The following is a 26,781-nucleotide window of genomic DNA, read 5'->3' as shown; positions in this document are numbered from 1 at the left end:
CTCCTTCATCCCCAGAAAAAGAATAAAAAAAAAAGAACTTCTGTTCTTTGTTCATCAGGTATAAAAAGAGGAAAAGTGGACGTGTTCTTTCCACTTAAGTCATACTCTGCAGTTTGTCAGCTTTCTTCTTGTTGCCCCTAGCCCCAGACTTGGCATTCAGGGATTCACTTTTCAATTATGACCAAATCTCCCTATGAAATCAACAGTCCTTATTTTGTTATCCTATATTCTCTAAAGAGGTTATTTGTTTCTTTTTTAATTTTTTTTAGTTTTACCATCTAATATTTAAAAATGTGCATGAAAAATAGCTGAGGGACCACAATGCCCTTCAGCCATAGCCATCCATCATTTCTCAGAACAGTCCTCCTCCACAGTCTGGATCCTTGAAAATTGTATATGGATAAAAGCAGGAACACAAATAAAACCAAGTAAGACAATCCCTGCCCTCAAAAGTTGACATTCTAATGGGAAAGCCATAGCTTACAGAGGTGAAAGCAGGGAGAACAGTTGGCAGGAAGGTCAAGTTGCCAGGGGAGAAGAGAGGGGAGTTCAGAGAAAGTCGAGGCCAGGATTACTCAGAGGATGGCTGGGGTCCTTCCTATAATGGTGGTCCTATGGAGTGAGTCAGCAACAAGGAGAGGAGGCCTCTGAAGGGCAAGTTTCAAGGTTTCAGCAGAGGAATAGGAGGGGGCCTATGGCTGCCTTTAGTTTCTATTCTTCATTCGCTTTCGACAGTCTGGACATCTGCATAAGCTCCCAGCTGTCTTACCAGGCCCCTTTCAGCTCCCAGTAGAGTATAAATGCCTTGAGGCTCAGAAGTGCCTTCCCTTCTCATTGCATCCTGAGTATTTAGTAAACTCCCTGTCTCCCAGGAAGCACTCAGTCATGGCTGCTCCCTTGCCTTGCTTTGCTTCAGCAGCCCCATCCCCACCACCATCACAGCACCATTCCATGCGAATGGGCAGCATTTCAAATGGGCAGGAACTTTCCAATTTGACAGTGGAATTCCTTTGTTGTTGACCTGCTTCGGTCATGTCTGACTCTTCATGACCCAATTTGGGGTTTTCTTGGCAAAGACACTGCAGTGATTTGCCATATCCTTCTCCAGCTCATTTTAGAGATAAGGAGACTGAGGCAAACAGGGTGAAGTGACTTGCCCAGGGTCACACAGCTAGGAAGCTTCTGAGGTCACATTTGAACTCAGGCTTAGGAATCTTCCAGACTCCCTGCCTGGCACTCTGTGCACTATGGCGCCACCTAGCTTCCTGTGGAATGTCTTGAAAGTCATCACTTCTCCCTCAGTAGAGGAGACCCTCAAGCAGAGGCTGCAGGCCCATTTGAGGAGGCTGAGGTCATTTCCAATTCAGAAATGATATGACTCTGATTTATTTTAGAGATGAAAGAAATGGAAAAATCATTCACCTCCTTATTTAGTAGACAAGGAGAACATTCCAGAAAAAGTAGGTGATCTGCCCAAGTGTACAGCTAGTGGGAGGCAGAGCTGAGACAGATAATCAGGGTTCCTGCCTTTCAGGGCAGCACCAGACTAGAGATTCCATTATTGACTTTGCCTCAGATGCATCTATTTATCTTCCTTAGCAAAAGCCCTTTAAAATGTCTCTACTTTAAAAAAAAAGCAAATAAAAGTTGTGTACAATATGAAACCCAAATAATGGCAGATATGCTAAATTTAGAGGAGTAATTGTTTTATTCGTCAAGAAAACACAATTAAGAGCAGCTGCACAGGAGTTTTCACAGCTCCATCTGTACCCTATTCCTTGCAAATAAATAGCCATATGGGTACCCCATGAAGTATGACTGGCATTTCTCTGATACTTCAAAGGTTGCAATATGAATGAGGCATCCCAGCTCATTTTGTCACATTCTATGGTCCCATGGGTGAGGAACTCTTGCCTTTAGTTTACAGAAGGAGAACTGAGACTCAGATTTCATTGTACTTGGTTAGACAGTGTCCAAGAGGGCAGCCAAATCCAGAATTTCTGAATTCTGAGGCCAGGACTTTAATTCTCTCTACATATTGACTCTCCTCAAAGAGCATTTCTTTCTAATGTCTTTCACGATGAAGCTACTCAAAAAACTCATCATTTACTTTTCTCTGTATTAAAAACAAAAACCAAAAACCTTCAATAGAAAGAAGGGAAAAATCAGATATATAGAATCTATTTTAAACAAATGTCATTTAATGACTTTGAGGTTCCAAAGCGTGTCCCAAATGTCTTAGTGCAAGAGCAGTGACTCTGATTGACCCTGATTCTATTTCTAACCCTAATCCCATCTGACCCCTCTCTTTACAGTCCAGCTTCCTCTAGGTAGGTAATAATTCTATGCCAGGCCCATCTCAGGGGCAAAGGGTGAAATCAGCTGCCTTTATCTCAGGGGGTTTCTTATTGCAGAAACAGGTCCCACCTTTTTGCTTGATAAGACGTATAATTGGAAGAGACTTTAGAAATCATTGGGACCATGCCTATAATTTTAAAGATGTCCAGAATAGAGATGTGACTCGTCTCTCCTCCTCCCCCACAACACACACACACCTCCTGACTCTGCTCCTGACTTTCTTGGACTCTGGGATACTGCTCTCTTTACCACTGGTTCATGCCAGAACTTCCTTCTCTGCCTGTGGCCTCTTTACCCTGTGTCATGGGACCTACCATAGCCCACAGACCATGGAATATCCTTTTGCAATCCCTACCAGTCTGCTCCCATTTCTGATTTCTTCCTGGGGACTCCATTTTATTTAGAGCTACTGGCCAGATTGCCTTCAATCCACAGCTGCGACTTCAAAATCACGCCCATGCTAGGTGCCATCAGTCATCTCTACCTCATTTGAATGTGAGCTCCTTGGAACCAGAGGTGGTTTTCCTTGTTCTTTGTATTTGTGTCTTCCAGATCCCCCTTTCAATATAGGAATGACTCAGGCTTCTGGCCTGCCGTCTTCCCCTCAGCTTCTATGCTACTTCATTTGGTGATCTCATCCGTTCCCATGGAATTTTTTTTCAAACCGACCTACCCTCCTTCAAACTTTCTGCTCACCTCCAAACTCATATCTCTAACTGCTTTTCAGACATCTTGTAATAACATGTCCAAAATGGAACTCTACATCTTTCCGCCTAAAACCTCCTTCTCTTCTACCATCCTCTCAGTCCCTGAAGTTCACAACCTAGGAGTCATTATGGATTCCTCATTACCTTCCCCCCCCCATATCCAATGTGCTTCCTAGACCTGTCAAATTTGCCTTTGCAGCATCTATTGAATATCCTCCCTCCTTTCCTTGGATACTCACTTCATGCTGTTGCAGGCCCTCATCACCTGGACTATTGTCTGCATGACAAGTCTTTTTTCCACTCCAACCCATCCTTCATTCAGACCCCAAAGTGTTTTCCTAAATCACAGGTTTGGTCATGTAACCCTCCCACCCCAACTCCTCACACACATAATAAACTCCAGTGGCTTCCTCTTACCTCCAGATCAAGTACAAAATACTGCCATTCAAAGCCCTTCATAATCTAGCACACTCTTGTCTCTCGAGCCTTTTACACCTTACTCCGTAACAGGTATTGTTCAATCAAGTAACACTGGCCTCCCAGCTGTTCCATGAATTGGACCCTCCATCATTCAGTTCTGGGCATTTTCTTTGGCTGTTCCTCATGCCTAGAATGCTCTCCCTCATCCACTCTACTAACCTCCCTGGCTTCCTTTAAATGCCAACTAGAATCCCATCTTTCACTGGAAGTCTTCCCCAATTTCTCTTATTTCTAGTGCCTTTCCTCTCTTAATTATGTTTTTTTATTATCTGGTTTTTTTGCCTCTTTTTATATCTTTAGTACTGAGCATAGTGTCTGGTAAATGGTAGGTACTTAATAAATGTTTATTAATTTATTGACACCAAAGTACCTGGAGCACAGCAAGTTCATAATAAATGCTTATTAACTTTTTTCCTCATTAAAAGTTATATAAGTAGGCAGCAGTACAGTTTGGAGCCTACATATCCCCACTATACCCATGAAACTTCCACTAAATACCAAAAGATATGTCTATATGAATGCTGTCATGTACCATGCTGCTTCCCCCACCACCACCACCACCACCAACCTCACTTTTTAACTTCTAGCACTCCCCTTTAGCTGTTGCCAATACACATGTCTTCACCATCGTGTTCCTGTTCCATCACCATGGTTGGCTCCAAACCCATTGCTTATCTCACTTTTTAACTTAGTGGGTAGTGCTGTGAATTAATCCTTTCTGCTTTGTTTTCATTTCTGGAAGAAGTAGAATTGAACTTCACCAAGCCATTGCCTATCTCCACTTTGCTTTCCTTTTTTCCTTATTTGGGAGACTGGAGATTTAATCAAACATAAATGGCTGCAAGGGTTTCCTCTCACTTTTAGCTCAGGAGTAATATAGTGGTCCCAAGGTCCACAAAGTCTCTTTCTCTGTTATTTTACACAGTTTATATCAGAATAAAAGTTATTAATAACATGGCAATAGCTCAGAGCCCCCAGATAGGAAAATCTCTAACATGGAGAGGATTGGTTCTCTACAGATGGTATCTCAATTCAATTCAATTAAACACATATTTAATATGTTGTTAGTAGGTTCAAAGCAATGTGCTTTGTGCTGGTGATCTAAGGACGGGGTTGGAACAGTCCTTGCACTCAAATTACTTGCTTTCTGCTGGGCGGGGATAGAACATAATTCAGAGAAACATAATACAAATCGAAAGTTGGAGGGGGCAAGAAAAGATATTCTCAGAAATTTCTGACCCATGCTGCTGCTACTCTGGCCCTCTTGAATGAATGAACAATAAAGCATTTCTTAAGTGTTTGCTGTATGCCAAAACATTTCCTAAATGATAAGGATACAAATATAAGGAAGCAAGATACCTCCTACACTGAAGGACACTATATTTAAATAGTGGGGCAAAAGCACAGAAAGGGGAACTAGAGTTGAAAATAACAGGGTTAGAGGGAGTGAGAAAGGGCACACAGGTGATAACAGGGTTTATATTAATGATGAGTAAGTGATATGGAGGCCTGGTCTAGGGAAGATAAGGCAATGCTGAACTATTACAGCCCAAGGTTCCAGGAAAAGGATCATATTTCCAGTGGCAGAAGTATGGGGGAGATGAGAAAAAATACTGGAATATAAATTTCATGGTATAGAAACTCTGACTCTGGGACCTTTGTTTTAGAAGTGAGTTTTTTTTCACTTTACCTTGCCCAAACCTACTGATCACATGACCTTCCAGGTGTTTCCAAAATATACTGCTGCCACACATGGACCTTCACCTCTCATCATCTCTCTTTCCACTCTCTTTTCCCCTTCATAGCCTTATTAGAATAAAATCTCTTTGGGATCAGTCAAGGACTGTCTTAGTTGCTTATATTTGTATCCACATATCCTAGCACAGTGCTTGGCACATAGAAAATGGTTGAGAATTTTCTTTTTTCATTCAAATAAAGTGATCTTGAATTTCTTGACAAATGAGAAGAGACTTTCAGCTAGGGAGTGAGATTGCCATGAGAGGGGGATCTATGTGATTATATTATTCAGTACCTAGCACATCGATGGGCAGCTAGGTGGCACAGTAGATAGAGTACTGGTGCTGGAGTCAGGAAGACTTATTGGCTGTGTGACCCTGAGCAAGTCATTTCACCCTGTTTGCCTCAGTTTCCTCATCTGTAAAGATGATCTGGAGAAAGAAAGGGCAAACTACTCTAACATCTTTGCCAAAAAAGCCTCCAAAAGGGCCATGATGAGATGGACATGACTACAAAATGTCTAGGCAACGGTAACAACAATATTGGCCTATAATAGACTATGATAAATCCTTATTTATCAATTGATTCATTCATTTACTTTATATATGAAATAAGTTTCTGGGGGTAAGCCTGAGAATGTGACCATCATGTTCAGTGTCCATGGAAAAATGCTTTCCAAGTTGAGTGTGTGTGTGTGCGTGTGTGTGTGTGTGTGTGTGTGTCTTATAAAATAAATTTTAAGAATAAGATCCATTTGTAGTTTGGGTATTCTTTTTTCTCTAATTTGGGGGAAATGAAGCATGATGGGAAAGGGGGAGGACTTGTAGTCACGAGACCAGGTCTCAACTGTGGTGTGGTAGAAAGAGCACTGGACTTGGAGCTTGATGACTTAGATTCAAATCCTGCTCTTGCTATGCAGTACCACTGTGACTTCCAGGTCATACCTACTCTCCGAGTCTCAGTTTCCTATCTGTCCGATGAGGAAAGGGGACAGTGGGAAAATGCTCTAACTTCCAGGATCCTGCAGAGCTTAGCATCTGTGTGAACAGAACTAAATGGAATGAACTCTTCAATTCTCAGTTTCTCCCTTTGTAAAGTAGGGGTAATAATATTTGCATCACACACTTACAGGGTTGTTGTGGGGGAAATGCTTTGTAAATCTTAAAGTATTCTGTCTTAATCTGAGTTGTAATAACTAAAATGAAGTTAGTGAAAAAAAATATAAGTCAAAGACCTGTGTTACATAATAATGTATTATAATCACAAATGTCTTTTGCATGCAATATTGATCTGCTGGCTCCAGCTGGCAAAAAACATCCTTAATGCTTTGAGCCCATCATTTGAAAATGCTACTTATTTCAGGCAAAATCCTTCTTTCTTATAAGCAATTCATAGAGCAAGATCTTTTTTTGAACTCCCACTCAGATGAAATCCATGGGTACTTGACATATTGACATATATGGCTCATCCCGCTGTATCTGGATCATAGTTATGGTAGCCTCAGAATTGGGAGAATTAGAATTAGTTTTCCACTATCATTTCCTCCCATTGTCTATCCTTGCATTGTCTCCTAGCTTTTCCATAAAGTTGAATTGACCAGAGCTTGAGGGAGCCAAAGAGACCATCCAAGTAATTGACAAAGTGCTAAATGAGATTTGGAGAAGGTCTGAATTCTGAATCGCAGATCCTAGCTTTCTGGAGTAAGATGAGAACTTAGAGATTATCTAGCATAATTACCTTATTGATGAAGGATCTGAGACCCAGTGAGAAGAAATGACTTGTCCATTATCACACAGCCAGACTCTGGCAGAGCTGAGGACAGAAGTCATTATGAGCTTTGCACATTAGTCAAGTCCTTTCCTCTCTCTATGCCTCAGTTTCTTCAACTGCCAAATGAGGTAGCTGGAATAGCTGGTTGTGAATGTCTATTCTCTGAACAAGAAAATTTGGCAGGTTCCAGATTGCTCTAACCTTAGAGCAATTAATTGATGTCAGTTCATTGACCTCTGTGGGGTCTCTGTAGAAGCACAGTTAAATAGGGTTTTTTGTAAAGCCAGATATTTGAAAGAAGGGGGATACAAAAAGGTTATATCCAAATATCATGGCAAGACTTTCTCTATATAAGTGACTTCCATTCCTTCATTCACTTTTCAGACCCAGCATTTAGTAAGGCATGATCCTTTTATCAGGGGCCAAGCTAATGGAATATGATTGATGCCAGAGCTATGGAGGAGGAGGCCACAGTCAGCCTCCTACAAGGACCATCCCAAAGAGGAGGTGTTTTGTTTATTTTTTTTTTGTTTTTGCCTCTTTAATTAAGCAGCTCTCACAGATGACTGAGAGCTATTCATCTTATCACCACTAGTACTCATGCTCCATCTTTCAAAAGGAGAAATACATCGATTGACCATATATTCCTCTTCTCCAATAGCAGGCCTTTTAAATTAACTCATGTTAATAATAAACTTAAATTAAATAAAAATAAATAATAAAATAATTAACTCATATTAAATCTGATAGGAACAAGATGGCACCTGAGGTTCAGGTGGTTCACTCCTTTACTGCTTTAGAGAGCTTACAATTAAAAAAAAATATGGAGTACCATGAAAATGGCTCTAAGCCCCATTTAGCAAATTCCTGACATTTGGACAGAGAGTTGACAGTCTCCCTTTTCCTCAGTTTCTATTTATATTTTTCTCTAACTAGTCCTTGGTTTCTGATTCAGGACAAATTGAGGTTACTCTAGTAGGGAAAAGAAGAAGATTATATTACTATGTCTAGTAATAGGGAGGCACCAGGGGAAAGCTGAGGGGTGGAACAGGCCTGTTCTTGGATTGTACCTCATCCCCTGAGGAGGTGGGTACAACTGGGGGCATTCACTCAAGTCTTCTGTCTAGAGTTGTTTCTAGAGTTGATGGCCCTCTTCAGTCTTTCCCTTTTCTTCCATAGCTCAGACCTGCCCTCTCTTTCTCCTTTCATGATTCTTCCCACCTACAGGTTCATTCTGGCTTAGCTCTTGATGTCCCACCAGAACCCCACACCCTTTCTTCCTATCCATTAGCCCCTTGCACTCTCTCCTCACTTACGAACCTGAGTTCACACTGAGCTCAGACCATTGATTCAATTCAGAAGCTTCTTTGCTAAGAAAAGGGAACCGATCTTTAGTAAGATGGAGTTAGCTTAGCCTAATGAAGCTTATCCTGACGTTGGCCTTGATGTCAGGAAGGCCCAGACTCCAATCCTGTTCATTCTTAGCTGTATGACTCTTGGCAAGTCACTCAATACTTCTGGGTCTCAGTTTTCCACCTTTAAAATAGGCCTAATAATAACTTGCTACAGAAACAAGATCATGTCTGAAAAGTATCTTTAAACCATTAACCAACAGCTGTTATTATTATAATCATTAGTAACGGTGTTTATCATTATTCCTCCCTCCCACCCAATGCTGACATTTACTCCAAATTCCTGGACATCCAATTCTTGTCAGTGCAATAAGCATTGGTCGAAAATCTGCTATGTGCTATGACCTGCTTTGGGCTGTGAGTGTGCAAAGATCAAATCTTACATGTCCCCACACACATTCCAGCTATGGCATCTAATCAGAGAATATACATGATACTTCACGATTTGAAGAGATAAAGAGAAAGGGTGAGGGAGGGAAGGTGGGAGGGAAAAGGGAGGCAGGGGGAAAGGGAAAATGAGGTTCTGGAGAAAGAAGGGAGGGGGAGGACTGCTGAGCTAGGAGAACAGGAAAGCATGCCTGGAGGAGCTCCATCTTAGGCCATCCTGGATTTCAGTGATTTACAAAGAAACTCAAAACCATTGGCAACATAGTGCCTCCCAGAACTTTAAGGGCTTTCGACCACGCATTCATTGATTGTGAAAGGTGATTGCATAGCGAGTGTTTCTTAGGCAGCCAACCGTTGTGTGGCAAAGGCCTAGGTGATGTTTCCCTAAAGGACCTGCTTTAGCTGATCATCAGTCACATAGCCCCAGTGAACCTTTGACTTCTAATTAAATCCTTTGTTTTGGGCGATACTTGCTAGAAATGGCCTCTTCCTCTTCCCTTTCAATTCTTTAATATAGTCCAATCATGAAAACCCCAACCACCCAAGTACCATCCAGCAGCTACTCACTCTGTCAAGAGCCAGAAACCTTGAACAACTTCATCCATTGTCTCTGCCACATGGTTCCTTAAGTCTTCTCTGGCCGTCTCAATAGCCCCTGGCTGAAAGGAGAAAAGGTCAGACAATACGGAAGCAGCACAATGGATCCCTACATTCCATCTCTGAACACAAGGCTCTTGGGCAGACTGCACAAATGGCAGCATATTACGTCTCTTAGAAATTAATGGTGTCCAAGCCCAAAGGAAATCCTCAGGCTGTGAAGCGTGATTGGGGAGTTGTCAAATTCAAACTTTGTTTAGTTTCCAGCATTTTTCAGCTTGCTGATTATCATTATCACTGCTATGCCTTCACATATTTTCTTAACCTCTTTTATCAAATTTTTCTTACTGCTAATGTTATTGTTCATTGTAAAGGGTGCTTTGTGGGCATCTGAACTGAGTCAGATTCTGTTATCTATAATGTATCAGCAATTTGCACTATGGTGGTGAATTTTTCCTATTCAAATACTCACTAACTTTTCACGGCCATTTTCTAGTCCAATATTTTGTCAAATTCTGTCACATCTTCCCCAACAGTGGGAGACTATGTAGTACCCTGGAGAGGTCCCTGGCTCTGGAGGGAAGCAATCTGTGTTCAAATCTCCAGCCTAATGCTGATCACCTGTGTGACCTTGGCAATTCATTTAACCTCCCTGAGTCTCTGTTTCTCTGTCTGTAAAAATAAGGTTGGACCGATGGCATCTGAGGGCCCTTTGAGATCTAGGTAGACGATAGATATCATGTCTTCCCTTTTGGCTCCAAACACTCAGCCCCCACTCTGCTTCTGGTCGGTATCAGTCACTACCAGCATCATTTCAATAGCCTCCCCATGAGAGTCCCAGCTTGAGTGCTTCCCCTCTCCCAAGTCACTCTCCACATGGCTGCTGAAATCAGTTTCCTAAGAGATAGTAAGCTGTGTCTTCCTAAGACATCTCTCCTTGCCAACCCTGTTTCCAAACCTGCAGTGGCCTCCGCTGCCCCCACAGTGCAATATAAATATAAGTGCCTTAGCTTGACACTAAGGACCTTCTGCAATCTGTTCCTCATTTTCTGCTTTTGCGTCACATTCTTTTCCTTCAAACTCTGTAAGTTCGTGCTAAACCGCTAAACCAAAAATGTAGCTCTCACCCAAAACGGATGCTGCTTCTTGGGTCTCTGAGCCCTCACACTCCCTGTCTGCCATGGCCTCCCTCCTCATCACAGAACTTCTGAGGACTCAGCTCAGGTGCTCCCTCTTCTGAGAGGCCTTCTTGATCTACCCCCCCCACACCTTCCAGGAGGGAGTTCTCTCTCATTCCTCAGATTCTCTTCTATTTATTTATATGGGATGTATATATTAGTATGTAAGGTCCTTGGGAACAAGAGGTTTTATCTTTGTATCCTTAGCACCCAACCCAGTGGCTAATATAAGGCAGGTGATTAATAGGATTTTGTTTAATGGAACTGACTTATTTTTAGCTAATAAGTACCAGGTATTTCATAGTGTGAGAAGAGAGCTAAAGATAGAGGAAGAAAGAAAGAGAGGGAGAGAGACAGAGAAAAATAGAGACAGAGAACAAGATAGACAGAGAGATAGAGATGGAGACAGAGATACAAAGAGAAATGAAGGCAGAATTAGATAAACACAGAGACAGAGATGGTCAGATACATACAGATACAGAAAGAAACAACAGACAGAGACATGGAGAGACAGATAAAGAGAGAAGTAGAGAAGTATAGACAGAGATACAGAGAGAAAGAGAAGGGGGAGGAGGAAGAAGAGGAAGAGAAGGGAGAGGAGGAGGAGGGAGTGAAAGAAGAATACAGAAGGTAGGGGAGAGAAGCCATGCTAGATGTGAAGCATCCATTACATATAAACTAATGAATTTGGAGTGTAGTCTGGGAAAGCCAGTTTCACACTGCCCCTTTCAGTGGTGTGACCCTGCATAAGCTGCTGAACTTCTCACCTCAGACAGCCTGCTAGGACTAATGGAACAAAAGTCATAGAACAGTTCATTCAGTAAATCCCTGCACACTTTGATGGGTGCCCTTCTTTGGGAGTCACCAGAGTCTGATTGTGTGGTCACCAGCCACTGTTTTTCTCTCTGCACCACCTTCCTCCTCCAGGCCACATCTTGATGGTCAGCTTGGTGATTTACACAGGTCCTAATAAAGGTACGCAAAAACCTCTTGCCTCAGTCATTGAGGTCTGTTTTGAATATTCCCAGTGATGGGGAGCTCACTACCTTCTAACAGCCATTCAAAGCTCATTTAAATCATTAGAATGATATTTTTAAACTGACATTGATACTAATTTTGCCTCTTCACAGTCATAATTCTGCCTTCTGGGGTGTTTCAACAATCCGGCTAGCAGCTTCTGTAGGGATGTAAGATCCACCCTCAGCCAGCACCCAGAAAGCTGCCAACAGCACAGGTTCTTTGGATCTGCTTAACTAAGGAAAGCAAGGTGAAGAGTTTGACAAGCTTACTTTAGTTTATCATACAAATATTATTCACTTAGTTCAGGGGAAGAGACCAGCACACTGAACTTCAGAGCAAATTACAAACAAATTACAAACATCAACAGACAGACCCAATACAGATTCATAGTTACCAACATCTAGGTTCAGCCCGGGAGCTCAGAACAAGGGCTGGCCCAGAGTCACACACGCCACCACTGCTGTGCCAAAGAGCTCCAAAGAACAGACAGCCAACCCCTGGTTTTTATATCTTTTTCAGCGTCAGGAGTGAGTCACACATGCGACTCACCCACGTGACCGAGAATTGTCACAAAGAGGTGGACTTAAACCCACGTGGTCTAAGAGCCTTTGCTCTCCCAGACATGTAAACTAGGCCCTCCCTGGAGTTAGCCCCACCTTGGGCCCCACCTTAGTTGCCAATCTACATCCACTAAGGTTTTATACCTAATAGTGGTTTGGGCCTGGGGCTTAGCATGTAGTAAGGCTCAATGAATTACTCAAAGGAAACAAAAGCCAAACTATTCAAGTGCACTTGTTGAACTAAGTGCTAAGGAGCCTATTTTGCTTACCAACATGTGGGGTTAAGGAGAACAATGAGAATCTCTCTGTAAGACATTAATTCAAATACTTTAAGCCAGTGTCTATCTCCTCCCTTAAAACACATACCCCAACTCATCTCTTCTCTAGCTTAGACATCCCCTTCAATTAATTGCTTCTGGAGAGTTCTCTTCCTTTGGACTTTGCCCTTGAGCTCCTCTGCTCTCTGGGTTTCTGACTATTGCCCAAGATTTCCGATGACCCAATTTTTATTTGGTTGCCAATTTTCTGACTCATTTTCTGCCAAGGACCAATCTAACACTTTTGCAATACATTCTAACTCTGGCCTCCCAGCCAGGCCTGAGTGTGCTCTCTCCTACTATAAGTTGCCTTGACCACTTGCTTCTGGGTCATCCCTTAGGTCTGGCCTGTCCTGCCTCTTGCCCCTTGGATTTTTCCCCCTTTTCTGGTTCTGGCTGAAGCTCTGACCAAGCCCCCAGACTCATGCTGTCCACTGGACTGTCACTGTGACTAGAGTAAATTAATCAACCCCAGACAGGCACCACCATGTCCTCATGCAATTCCATATTTGTAGTAAGGTCATGACAGTTACAAAATACAACACCCCCACCCCACCCCCAAGGCTGCATCTCTACTCTTGCAAATAGAAACAGATCTGTTAGCTAGGTTTGGGTTAGAGCCTGTCACCAACTCCTAGGAAGCCAAGTCAGATTTTATGAGAGAGAAAGTACCAAAATGCTTCCTCAGGGAAAACAAACATCTTTTTGGACATGGTTTGTTTTTCTCTTAACCATTAGTGTAGTTAAATGAGAGTCAGGCGATATGGCTTTTAGCACCATACCAACTCCTCCAATTAGCTGCGTGACCATACGGAAGATTCTTTATATATGTATACATGTGTACACATGTACATGTACATATGTTTATTATGTATAAATATGTGTAGAGAGAATGTGTATGTGTGAGAGAAAAACTGTATTTAGTGATAAAAATAGCTAGCCTTTTTATAGCATGTATTATGTGCCAGGAACAATACTAAAACTTCGTAGATATCTCATTTGCTACTCCCCCAGACCCACGGAGGTTGGTGCTATTATTATCCTTGTTTTACAATTGAATAAATTGAGGCAAAGAGAAGTTAAGCGACTTTTCCAAGTTCATACAGCTGGTAAGTATCTGAGATTCAATTCAAACTTAGGTCTTCTTGATTCCAGGTCTAGTGCTCCATCCACTCTGCCATCTACCTGCCCACATTCTTCCAACTCTGCCTAAAAGCCTTCTTCTGCACAGGGCTCTGTAGACTTCACCTGACTTCCAGAGTAGCCTAGGACACACAAGCTTAAAAACCAATTGCCTAGTGGGATTCCGGGATTCTGTCCAGCCATGGCTTTCCAAAACTTCCTCACCCTTGGCCATTGGAGGAGGCAGGAGTCCTCCTGTTGACTCACAGCCTCCAATTTTAGTAATAGATGTGGCCTGAAGATTCAGTGGGGAAATGTTCATGTCCCCTAGAATGGAAATCTCCCTGTGAGCCCATAGATAATAAGACCTTTGAATAACCATTATCTTTGAAAGAACAGCACAAGCCTTTAAGAACGACCATAATATGAGTCAACGAGATCTCATGAAAATGAGTTATGATTAGAAAAGTCTATCACAACTTTTCTTTTGCCAGGGTGAGGGTAGGAGGGGGCAGATCATTTCTTTTTCAGGCAGGAGCCTTGCTGACCCTGCTGAGCATCTGTTCTCAGAAGGATCAACAGCCATCATCATGTTATCATACCATATAGGGTAGAGAGGGGAGTAGATAAGCCACCTACCCTCTCAGTTGTCAGAGGTTTAGACCAAGGAGATACCTGTGTAGACAGTTGCAAGTAGGGGGGCTCAGAGAAAGAAGTGGAGAGAGAAAGAGGGGAAGTGCTCCAGCCAAGTCAGTGTCATGGCGGCAGAGCTATCTCACAACACAATGGGGAGCCCCAAACCTGCTTATTAAACTCTCCCAACTCACAATGCCACACGAGCTATAAAAAGGCCATGGGGAACCATTAATTAAATATTAAAAGATCAAATAGTTTGAGTCCCATTAGTTTGTATGTAATTTACATTCTTAAGTATAAATTTAGAGATAATTCCCCATCCCCAATTTCTTTCAATTTTCTGATAAGGTATCTTACGAATATAGAGTCCTACAGGGAGTTTAAAAATATCTTTCCCCATGTGGCTCGAGTATTGTTCCTTTCATAAGACATTGCTTTGGAATATCAGTCTCCACAAGAAAAGCAATTATCATAATATACCTTGAGTCTTTAGCCTTGAGTGGTACTTTTGTTCAAAAAAGACATGAGGCCTGCATTAGCTGTATTTAAGCTTTAATAGCAAATGAGCTAAAACAGTGAGAAAGGGTTGTCCAAACAGATTTGTGGTACATATGAGATGCCCTTCTCAGTTTGTCCTCTCATCCATTAACTGATTTTGGCCAAGCGGATCATCACACACTCAGTGCTTAGTGGTGTCCAAAGTTTGCCAATATGATCTCATCTCAGCCTTGAATGTCTCATCGTACTTTTTCATGATCTCTCTGGCTAAGAAAACCATTATCTAAGTGTTCTCAGCTGCCTCATGAGTTGACTTCTCTGTCATTTAAAAGACAACCCTTGGGTGTCTTTAGATAACAAGAACAAGATCTGCCCTGATCTACAGTTCTTAGCTCACTGTCTAAAACCCTTTTGGTACATGAATCATGTACATCAAGGGCTGGTCTTCTTTCTCAAGAATCACTCAGAGCCAGTTCAAACTCTTTCCAGCAAGTTACAGACCCAGAAAGCTTTTCAGAACACAGCAAAGGCCCACGATGGAGGTCAGTCAGCAGCGTCACTTCTCAACATTGAAGTAGCAACAGGAAGTTCAATGAGTCAGGCTGAAGGCAACAGACCAACATCTATCTGATTTGACAGCCACTCTTACATCTTCAGAAATATCCTTGATTGACTCTGGGGTGCCCTGTTGCTAAATATTTGTTGTTTTGATTCTCATAGAGCTCTTCCATGCCTTTTATGTCTGGTACCCACTTGGGTTTTATTTTGTGTGTTCTCAAGACTGATGAAGATGTGGTGAATCTCTGGCTACCTTCTTCCCTTTCTCCTACACTAACTATAGGAGCAGGGGAACCAAAGAGATGGAAAATGAGAAAGGGTAGAGGAAGGGAGAGTAGAAGAAAAAAATCCCAGCTCCTAACATTCTGCCAAATTCAAGGTTGCCAACACTACTACATCCCCCTTCTCCTGCTACTCCCAGACTCCCAAAGTTGACTCTGAGTAATTATTCTATGACTTTGAAACAAGGCTACTCCTCCTTAAGAGAAAATAATCCTCAGTGCCTTCACTTGGCCTAAGGGAAGATCACCTTTTGGATATGAGTTAAGTCTTAGGCAAGTGGTCAATCAGATAACCAATCTGGAATGTTCTCTTTTCTGAGGTATCCATTGTGCCCAGTTCCTCCCTGACCTGGTGTAGGAGATAGGGTACTTGACTCGGAGTCAGGAAGGAAGACCTGAGTTCAAATCCTGACTTAGGTGCTTACTATCTGTGTGACCTTAGTCCCATCACTTAACTTTGCTCTACCTCAGTTTCTTCGTCTGTAAAATGAGGAGAGCTGGACTTAATAGACTCTGAATGTATGATCCTCTGACCCCCAATTTCTGGCTGGTTAAGTGTGTCTATGCACCCCATCACAGATTAGGATTCTCAAGAGCTTCTGACTCTTATCAGAGTTCCATGTGGTTATGGCTTGAGTCTCTTCTTGCTCTGTATATCCTAGGACTACTGCTTTTGCAATCTCTAATAAAATGTTTTACTTTATGTTACTTTGAAGAAGAAGAATCTATATTCTTCTCACATTCTATATACTGTATTCTGCACTCTGCCCAAGCCTGGGCTTCCCTGGTCTAGCTCTTTACCCTAATATGAGGTACTCAGAACTGCGCTGGTTCACCAGGGAAATAGAGGTGTTTCACTCTAAAGGGAGGAAGGGGGAATCTGGAATGTTCTGTGCAGATGAGCATCCTAGAATCTTACAATCGTGAGGTCATCTCGTCCAATTCTTCATTTCACACATCAGAAAACTGATGCCAGAGAGAGGGAAGGGACCCACTAAAAGTCATGTAGCTCACAAGCAGTGGATTGAACCCATCATGGAACCATAGATTTAGGGCTGGAATTTATCTAGTCAATTGCTGTTCTTTTCTGTTTGTTTTTAACAAAGAATAAAACTAAGGCCCAGACATATTAAGATCAGAAAACAACTCTCTTGAATTTAAAGTAAGAAAGGTAGATAGAGCAGTGGAAGAGTATGAGACTCGGACTCAGAATCCTGATCCAAACACCTACAAACCATCTAACACTGAGCAAGTCACATGCCTGCTTTCAGTTTCAGTTTCCTCATCTGTAAAATGGGTCTAATAATATTAATTACCTTACAGAGTTTTTGTGAGGATGAAAGAACTTATAAATGAAAAGCACTGTGCAAAATGTGATCTACAAAGAATAGCTCTTTTGGTTTATTGAATTCCCTTCAGAGTCACAGTTCATGCCTCCATTTGTTGAAGTGCTTGGTGCTATAACTAGCAAATGTAAAGTCAGGAAGTTAAGTGGATTTGGGGCTAGTTGAATGACCAGCTTGACCTAATTGCCATTCATGGTTTTAGGTGAAATGGGAAGAAAGACGTCTCCAGTGGAGTCTTATACTCGGCTTCAAATCTGGGGTAACAATGGTTAGACCACCACTGGCTTGAAAAAGAGCTGAGAGTTTTAGCTGAAAGCAAACCCCTGTGAGTCAGTGGTTTGATCATGGCTGCCAGTTATGATTCTGAAATCTCTGGCTTCATTGAGGGGGGAGTAATTCCCAGGACTTCAGAGGTGATGGATCCACTCTACTCTGGTCTGAATAGAACCCAATTGTTCTCTGTTTTGGAGGCCATATTTCAGGAAGGACATTGAGAAGTTCTACAGTGTGAAGAGGAATGCAAGTCAGATGGTGAAGGACACTGAACTAAGGACATAGAAGGATTAGCTGAAAGAATAAAGACTGTTTAGCCTGGAGAATAAAGGATTTAGGGGGTGGTATCATGGAGGTCTTTAAATAACCAAAGAACTGTTGTATGGAAGAGATAGCAGATTTGTTCTGCCTGTCTCCCAGGTGATAGAATCAGCAGTAATGGATTGTATCAGGCAAACACCTCCTCCCACTTGGAGCTGTCCTATGAGGACGGGGCTTCCTTAGGAAGTAGTGGGTCTCCCCTCACTGGAGAGGAAAAAGGAAAAAAAACTGAAAGGCCAATTGGTGGGCATGGTGGAGGTGATACTTGGTGAGGTATGGGCTAGCCTCTCTGTCTCTGAGCTCCCTCCCAACTCTGAGATGTTATGATTCATTTTGTCAAAATAAATGTGTGTGGGTGTACAGCACAGGGTCCTATATAATTGTAGGTGTTGACGATCCATATGTACCTACACAGACACAATTACTATTCCTTGGAATATTGGTGCAGGCAATTATGTATACTCAGGCATCTTTGAAACACTGTTCCCCAAGCACATATGAAAATTTAAATAACCAAACTGACATTCTTTCTTTCTGCTGCCACAGAAACCAAGTTCAGATGGATTGAAGTGTTTGCTACTGCCCCGTCTGAGTGATTTAACCTTTGAGGATTCCACATGGGTCATGAATGGGAATACTACAGAAGGCAAAGGGCTAGACAGTGGGCTAGCTTATGGTGGTTCAAGCATATGTCTCATTGCCATTACATGTTTTCTTGGGGATAGAAGAAATGTCTCTAATTTTTGTTATGGTTTGTTTTCTTATCGCTTTTGCACTAGCCACATTCTTTAGCCTCACAATAGCATTTGACAAAGTTGTCAAACCATCCCTTCTGCTTTGATCTCTGCTTCCTTAGCTTGAGAGACAGCTGGTTCTTGAGTCCTATTTCCTCTTGCTCCATTTTATATAGCACCTAATAGCCTTGAGTGGAGCAACTTCTCCAGGTAACACAGAGAGAATGCATTCAACCTAGGACTAGACTCTATGTCTGCATGATTCTTAGGCTGGTTTTCTTTATCTTCTACACCACACTGCATTCACATGTGAAGACAGAGAGTGTGTGTAGCTGTATGTCTGTGTGCATGTATGCATGTATACATACATGTGTATATGTGTATATGCATATCCATATAATACACATACATGCATACATACTTGCAGACATATGCATACATTCATGAGTATGTGTATAAAGAACTTTTGAACTCATTTTCCCTCATTGGCTCCTCATCCGTCCTCTTTCCAACTCTTTCAATTTGAGTATCTACTAAACTCTGACTTTGGCCCTCTTCTTTCTTTTAACTCTCTTCTATGGCAAACATTCTCTTCTGTGGTTCCGATTATCACCTCAATAGACCCCCGAGTCCTGATCAGTGACCCAGGCCTGGATTGCCACCTCTATCGGATAGCTCTGCTTCCATGTCTCAATCACATCTCAAACTCAATATGACCCAAACTGGATGGACAATCTTTCTGAAAAACCTAGGAAACCCTCTTTTTATAATTGAATTTTTAAACTTTTGGATTGAGAAATTCAGAATTCAAAAATTGTTTATATACACATCTTGACACATCTAGGTATATGCATGCACATATACATACATACACACATATATAGATATACATAAATATAGATATGCACACACACATAGATATATATCTATACATATCCATACATACAGATACATTGGTACTTATATAAACACATTTATTACATTATTATTTATTATTTATATATGTTATATATACACATTGATATAGACACATTTATGTACATATGCATCCATCCATATCATATCCCCACACACATACACATGCATGCATATGCACACATGTACACACATACACGTTCACATGTATGCATGCATTGTAGTGTGTTTGCACGTGTGTGTGTGCATGTGCCTGTATGTGTATGTCTGTGTATGTATGTGTATATGCATATATAGAAACAGGTGTTGTACTAGATAAAGTACCAGTCCTGGAGTCAGGAAGATTCACCTTCCTGAGTTCAAATCTGGCCTCAGACACTTACTAGCTGCCTGACACTAGGCAAGTCACTTAATCCTGTTTGCCTCAGTTTCCTCATCTATAAAATGAGCTGCAGAAAGAAATGGCAAACCACTCCAAATGGGGTCACAAAGGATCATGCACAACTGAAAATATCTAAATATGTACACTTCTCTCTCTCTCTCTCTGTCTCTGTCTCTCTCTCTCTGTCTTTATATACATACATACAAATATATACATATTTATACACATGCACATATACACACATAAATACGCATATATATATACATTCATATAGATATGTGAATATACACAAATACATACAAACATGCATCTAAACATACATGCACATGGAAACATAAATACATATTTACACAGCTTCATACATACCTACATATATGTATATATGCACACCGTGTGTGCGTGCGTGCGTGTGTGTGTGTGTGTGTGTGTGTGTATGTAGGCAATGTAGGCCAGAAAATAGAGAAAACAAGTTTTAGAGTCAGAAAGACATGGGGTCAAATCCTGTCTCTACCATTCTGTCCGTGTTACTGAGGAAGTCACCTAAACTCGTAGTACCATGCCCAAGTATCTAAGACTACTAAGTACCATTAGGACTCTAGCACATTGCTAGAATGGATGTCCACATTCTTTGTACTTGTATTCCCAGTGGTTAGCCTAGTGCCTGGAACATATTAGGTGCTTAATAAATATTTCTTGATGGATGGATTCACTGGATGGTTGATCCATCTGCATGGAGGAAGTTTCATTACTAGGAGTTTCCTACAACGATAAAGCCACAGGTCCAGTCCAAACCTATCTATACACATACGCATACATAAGGACATGATGTATATTTGTATGTGTACATATGGTAAATGTATATATGCAGAAAGATAAGATTTTAAGATTTTCAAAGTGATTTGCAGAATTCATCTCATTGGAAACTCCAACCCTATCAGATATTATCAGCCCTGTTTTAGGGATGAGAAAACTAAGTCTCACCTGATGCCCTCAACTAGGAAGCATGAAGAGAGGATTTGAAGGTGACTGGGGGTCTAGCATGTCATCCACTCATCCATCTATACATTTGTACATAGCGCACATTCTAGCCTAATTACTCATGAGTCCATCCTTCTCTTGCTGCTCCTTCTCTCCCTGTCTTTGGGTTTCTGGCCACCCCTTACACTCGTGCTTCCCCACTGCCCATCTTAGTACCCCCATGTCACAACCAGGCACTTGGGTTTCCAAGTCTAGGACTTGCCACTATACATAGAGCCTTCAAGGCCCATCCTAGGTGGCATCTGCTCCATGCTACTCTCCCCCCTCCTCCTCCTCCTCCTCAGCTGAAAGAGCACTTTTGTCTTTGCCCAGAATAATCCTCCTGTGCTTCATCTATTATAATCACTGGAGTGTATGGCCTGCCTCTCTGCAGTTGGAGTTTAAAATGCTGCTATGTATCTATTTCTGTCCTGTCTTGCACACCTCCCTGCTCATAGCAGACACCTGTCAAATGTAAAATGAAGGAATATAATCAATGAATGTGGTAATGAATGAATTAGTGAATGAAGTGAAGAGCATGTTGAACTGGGTTCGAGAAAGATGAAGAACTCAATGAATTTCCAATTACTGAGCCTGAGTTTGGATGATGGTTCTGCTACTTAGCTGAAAAACTTTAGATGAGTCATTTTTAGCTCTCTAGGTCTCAGGTCCAAATGTAAAATGAGAAGTTTCAGTAAGATGGCCTCTGAGAGTCTTCTAACTCAAGCTAGAGCATCCCATTAATCTACGTTGATCCAGTCACCAGCTATCCCAGGGTTTCATTTTAATGCTTTAGATGACACTATATTCCTAAGACCTGCCAGCCTAGACCCTCTTGCCCACTCCCATGAAATCTGTGATGTGGTTTAAGAAATAGAAACAAGGATCCATTACCCGAGTAACAAAGTACTTGCGTGTGCAATGTGGCCGGGTATACGGATTTGGGTAGAGAACTGATTCGGTCACACTAGGTTGTCTTGCCATTCTGCTGGGCACTGAATCTCTGCCTGAGCTCCCTTCATCAACTGGGAGGCTGTCTCCTTCTGAGGGCTGATCATCTCCATCTGGCTTCAGTGCCACAGGCTGGAACCCTTCAAAGCTGCCAATGGTCGACATTCTACAGCCTGGAAGGATGATGGGAAAGACAGTATTGGATGAGAGGGAAGCACGTATGTTTTGGCTGCTACAAAACAGCCCAAGTTTAGCAGTTTGGAATTCTTAAAAATTGACAAACAACCCCTTGAGATGACTAACTAGAGGTCTGAGTAGATTTAGTCTAATGACACAGACTCCTAAAATACCATCTGCATCTTTTCATGGCTACTCCAGGGAGAGAGAATTAGAGACCATCTGTGGCAGAGTGAAGGCAGGGGGCTGGATGGCAGACAGCAATCACTGCTTCAAAAAGGGAAAGGGAGTGAGACGGGAGTTATTTCCATCCGCCCTCATCAAAGGGGGACAAGGAACTGAACAAGAGATGAGAAGAAAAATTTTATCTGATGATCCCTGCCTAGGAATTTAAAAAAAATGAACTTGAAAATGCACCTGACTCGAAACACATTTAAGACTCCATGGAAATCCTGTCCCTCTCCAATTTGTGCCAGAACATTGAGAAATGAGGCATGTAAGGTCTTTATGCTAAATTGCTCACATACGTGCACTCATGCCCACACAAAAATATCCATTTTAAAATATCTTTCAGGGACTGGTGGTCCACTCTATTATGTATTGCATTATCAAAACTCACAGCCTTTTTTCTTATTTTTAAATTAATATTTAGTGAGTTTCTTTAGTTTCTCCAATCAGTTTCCCCAAAAGGGGAAGAGTAGGTGCAATATTCAGTTCCTTTGAAGAAGCATTTGACTTTGAAAGACTAAAAGTTCAAGTGACAATATGGGATAATGGCATGATTCAAACAGAGTGCTTTGAGGAGCATCTGAGGCAGAAGAAAAGAGATCTCTCCAGAACACAGGGAGGAAGGGTGCATTTGGATTCCTTTAGAATTATCCGTGGGGTTCTTGGAAGGGCCCAAGATCACTTGGTAGTCTCCCAATGTTGAATTTATGGTGTAACCTGAAAAAGAGTTGCCCAAGATAGGCAGACATGGATGGGTGGTGATCTGTATCTTTGAAAGGAATATCTACATCCTTAGAAGTCGAAGATCCATTGGTACATCTGGGTATGAACTGCTTTCCAAGTTCTGGCCACATTTGAAGTTTAACACAGTGCCTTTCACATTGTAAGGGCTATTGAAATGGTAAATTTTACTGCCATTATTTCTATAGCATTCTAGTCCCACTACTGGGCTTTCTCAGTGGAGCTAGTTCTCTTCAAGGTCCCTCTATCTTAGATAGGGACCCTTGGGATCTTGTGAAGAAAAAGTCTTAGTCCTCTCTCTGCAATCTGGTCTTCAGCCAAAGTCTCACTCCCTAAAAAAGGTTATAAAGTGAATGACTGTAGATGGAAAACAGGAGAATAATTTCACTTAGGGCCATTTTCCCTCCTTTCCTCTCACTGGTTTCCTTCAAAACAAAGAAGGAAGCAGGGAGGCCCAGACAAAGGGTCCTTGTGCTTCAGGGGAAAAGAGATTTCTCACAGAGTCTTCTACAGGCTATGGGTGTGAGTATGGGGAAGCCTGATGGACAATCCCAAAGAAATTTGAACTTAGCTCCAGGTACACGAGCATCATATCAGAGAAATAAGGGGAGCCCCCCCACCCCTGTTCATTGCTATTTACACTGGAGTTGGAGGTGCTCTCCCTTCCCACATCCTCTACCCATTCCTAGATTTCTCATCGAGTAGATCTTAAGCTCTAGGCATACCTTAGTCGCACTGAAAGATAAGACCTTGCCCAATTCACATGGGCAATAAATCCAGCCCAAGTGCTATGTTCCCAGCCTGCCTTCCCTCATTTGTTCAGCCTTTTCCCAATATCAGGAAGGGAAGTATATAAGTTAGTATAATTCTTGCTGATAAGCATATCTGACAGCTGATCTCAGAGCCACTCAGCAACTGGTGGGGATGTTTTCTGGAGTATCTGCCTATTTTAGGAGTCTTACCTACAGTTGCTTACTCACTGGGGGCCCAGTTTCCCAGCAGCAAAATGGGGGAGGCTTTATTATTTTTTTTTCTTTTCCTAAGACAATGTCACAGCTACGTAAATTCAAAGGGAGAAGATGAATCAAATGTAGCAGTGCCAGAAGTATTTTTCACCTACCCCTCCCCACTTCACAGGCTGCTGAAAGAGAATCCCGTGCCAAATTGTGCAAAATGGCCTAAAAGGAAATTGAGCGACAAAATGGGGAGGTCTGCTGAGGCTGAACTTTCCCAGAAGTTGTTCACTTGGGTGGGAGGGGCACTGCCTGGATACAGGGGTAGTATCCATACTGGCAGTGGGGAAGAAGACTGACTTGGCAGGATGGTCTCTCAGGCAGTCTTTCCTTGATCTTGCCTTCACAGAGACATATTAAATGCTTGCTATATGTGAGGAGTGTGGTAAGAGCTGATGATAATTTTAAACAGTCAAAAATGATCCCTGCCTGTAAAGATATTTGCAGAAAAGATGGAAAGCAGGCTTAGAGTGGAAGGCACTAGAAACTTAGGAGGAGGGGGTGGCAGAAATCCCTAAATTAGGTGTGATTTAAACCAAGTCTTGAAGGAAGTCAAGAGAAGTGATGTTCAAAGGTGAGCACTGGGCAAGTTGCCATTAGTCCAGAAGCCATCAGGAATTATCATCAATGGGAAAACCCAGAGTAGGGATTCTCACAAGGCACAGTGTCTGAGATGGATGCAGAAAAGAAAAAAAAAAAGACAACCTCTCCAGGCAATGGGTAATCCCCCTTTTAGTTATGGGGCAGGATTCCAAGGAAATGTTTTACCTGAGGAACTCCCTCACTGAGATGGCTGGAGGGATTCCTATGCAGTCAGCAACAGGTAATGTCAGTCAGTGCCGTAGGCTGGGTCGTTATGAAATAGAGACTGACCAGGATGGCTGAAGAAACATGGTGAGAAAGGGTGAGAGAGAATGAGAGCTATCACCTTCTGCTGCCATGGCCCAGAATGGCAGGCAGAATCCCATCTACATTAAGTAGATTGGAGCAAGACACGAAGGAGAACCACAGGAGGAAAGAGACACTACTGAGTACAGTGGTCATGCCCAGCTAGAGTTCCTGTGATCCTAAGAGCCTGAGGCTACACAAATCTTTGTGGGTGAGGGTGGGAGGAGGGGAATAGAGTGGCTCATAAATGAGCCTTTCTATTACTTCCATCATGAGCCCCGCTTATTTTCTTCGGCCTGTAAATTAACCATTTCCCCCTTCTTTGACTCTTGTGACTCATTTGCTTCCAAGGAAAGTTTATGTCAATGCAGTTGAAGGCTCAAATACAAAATCTGTGTTCAGCTTTGAAAGGCCTTATTAGCAGAGCATCATTTCTACCTTTGCAGCCTTCTTATAATGTACTCTTCTCACTTGCAGTCTTTGATACAGTGGCATTGACTCCCTTGCTTTTCCTCATGAGATTCACTAATCTCCCAGCTCTGAATTTCCTTTGGTTTTGCTCAATATCTGGGAGGTTCTTCCCACTCACCTCTGCCTCCTGCTTCCCTGGCTTCCTTCCAGTCCATCTCAAACTCCCACCTTGTTGGAGAAGTCTTTGCTTAATGGGTATATCTTTCCTTTGAGCTTGCTTTTGAGCTAGCCTGGACATAATTCATTTGTATGTACTTGCTTGCCAGTTTACATTACAGTGTGAGCTCTTTGAGAACAGGGGCAATGTTTTTTGCCATTCTTCATTTTCCCAGCACTGAGCACAGTGTCTGGCACATAGTAGGTACTTAATAAATGATAGTTGGTTGACCAACTGACAGTGTCAGATACTGGATTTTCCGGCTTAGCCAATGGGAATAACGAGGCAGAGGTGTGAAACCTGGACCCTTTCTTTCATATAACAACCTCCAATTAAGTATCTTCTAAGCCTGTGTTATTCCCTAAAAGCTTCTCCCTCTTCACAATTGTCTCATGCAACTGCTAGTTCCCTTTAAGGCTCAGCTCAGCTGTCATTTATTAATCATCATGTTAAGGCCTGGGGACACTGAGGCAAAAATGAAGTAGTGTCCATCCTCAAGGACATTCTACTGCAGGAAGCCAATGTATACACAAGACAGTTAGATGACTCAGTGGATAGAGCACTGAGCCTGGAGTAAGGAAGTCCTGAATTAAAATCTGGCCTTAGAAACTTACTAGCTGTGTGACCTTGGGCAAGTCACTGAACCTCTGTTTGCCTTAATCCACTGGAGAAGGAAATAGCAAACCACTCCAAGTATCTTTGTCATGAAAACCCTATGGAAAGAATTAGTGGGCTATGGTCCTTGGTGTCAAAAAGAGTTGGATATAACTGAATGACCAAACAGCAAGCATGTATATATTTAAATGCAGGTAGCATACATTCCAAATTAGCCTTTCGGTTTGGTTTTCCTTTTTTGTTTTTCATTGGTATGAGCATAAATGGGGGGAAAATACAAAAAGGTTTCAGGTAAAAGGTAGGGCTTGAATTTCATTTCAAAGTCAAATCATAGTCCTGGGAGAGAAAGGAGTCTGTTCCAGAAATGGGGAACAACATGTGCAGAGAGATGTAGAAATGGGAGGGAAGGTGCCTTCGGGGAGGACTGTAGAGGAAGACAATCTGGCTGCCCAAGAGGCCGTGTGGCCAAGTCCTTCCCCATTATTAGTGTATGTGTGAAGGCAAGAAGTGTGGACAAAGGTAGAAAGATAGGTCGTAGCCCAATTTGGAAGGGCCTTAGTGTCAAATGGAGAGGCTTCTATTGGATCATGGAGATAAGAAGGGGTCACTGGAGTTTACTGAGCAATGGAGTGACACGGTCAAACCTGTAAGAAAATGAATTGGAAGGGAGGGAGACGGGAGGCAGGGAGACCAATTGGGAGGCTATTACAATGGTCCAAGTGGGAACTGATGAGGATCTGGAATAGGCCTGTACCTCTGTGAGTGGGGAGAGTACAGACAGAAGAGGTGTTGTGTAATGATAGAACTTATCATACTTGGTTTCTGCATGGATATGTGAGAATAAGGGAATGGCACGAAGATTGTGAACCCAGAAGTCAGGATGGACAGGGACTCTCCACAGAAATGTGGATGTTTGGAATTGGGGTTTGTGTGG

The 26,781-nt window shown here is 42.2% G+C and overlaps 1 protein-coding gene across 1 annotated transcript in view; it reads right to left on the bottom strand.

Annotated features, from left to right (window-relative positions):
- Positions 1 to 21,722, bottom strand: part of TPRG1 (tumor protein p63 regulated 1) — a 135,180-nt gene extending 113,458 nt beyond the window's left edge. Inside the window, exons 1-2 of the mRNA XM_036758206.1 lie at positions 21,501 to 21,722; positions 9,419 to 9,510 (exon numbers count right to left, since the gene is read on the bottom strand). Of these exons, the coding sequence (XP_036614101.1) occupies positions 9,419 to 9,510; positions 21,501 to 21,722 (314 nt within the window). The remainder of the gene's footprint in view (positions 1 to 9,418; positions 9,511 to 21,500) is intronic.
- Between the last annotated feature and the right edge of the window lie 5,059 nt (positions 21,723 to 26,781).

The sequence above is a fragment of the Trichosurus vulpecula genome, chromosome 4 (assembly GCF_011100635.1).
Source record: "Trichosurus vulpecula isolate mTriVul1 chromosome 4, mTriVul1.pri, whole genome shotgun sequence".
NCBI classification, from domain to species: domain Eukaryota; kingdom Metazoa; phylum Chordata; class Mammalia; order Diprotodontia; family Phalangeridae; genus Trichosurus; species Trichosurus vulpecula.
The sequence above is the reverse complement of the archived record's forward strand: the minus strand, read 5'-3'. Positions and strand labels throughout refer to the sequence as shown.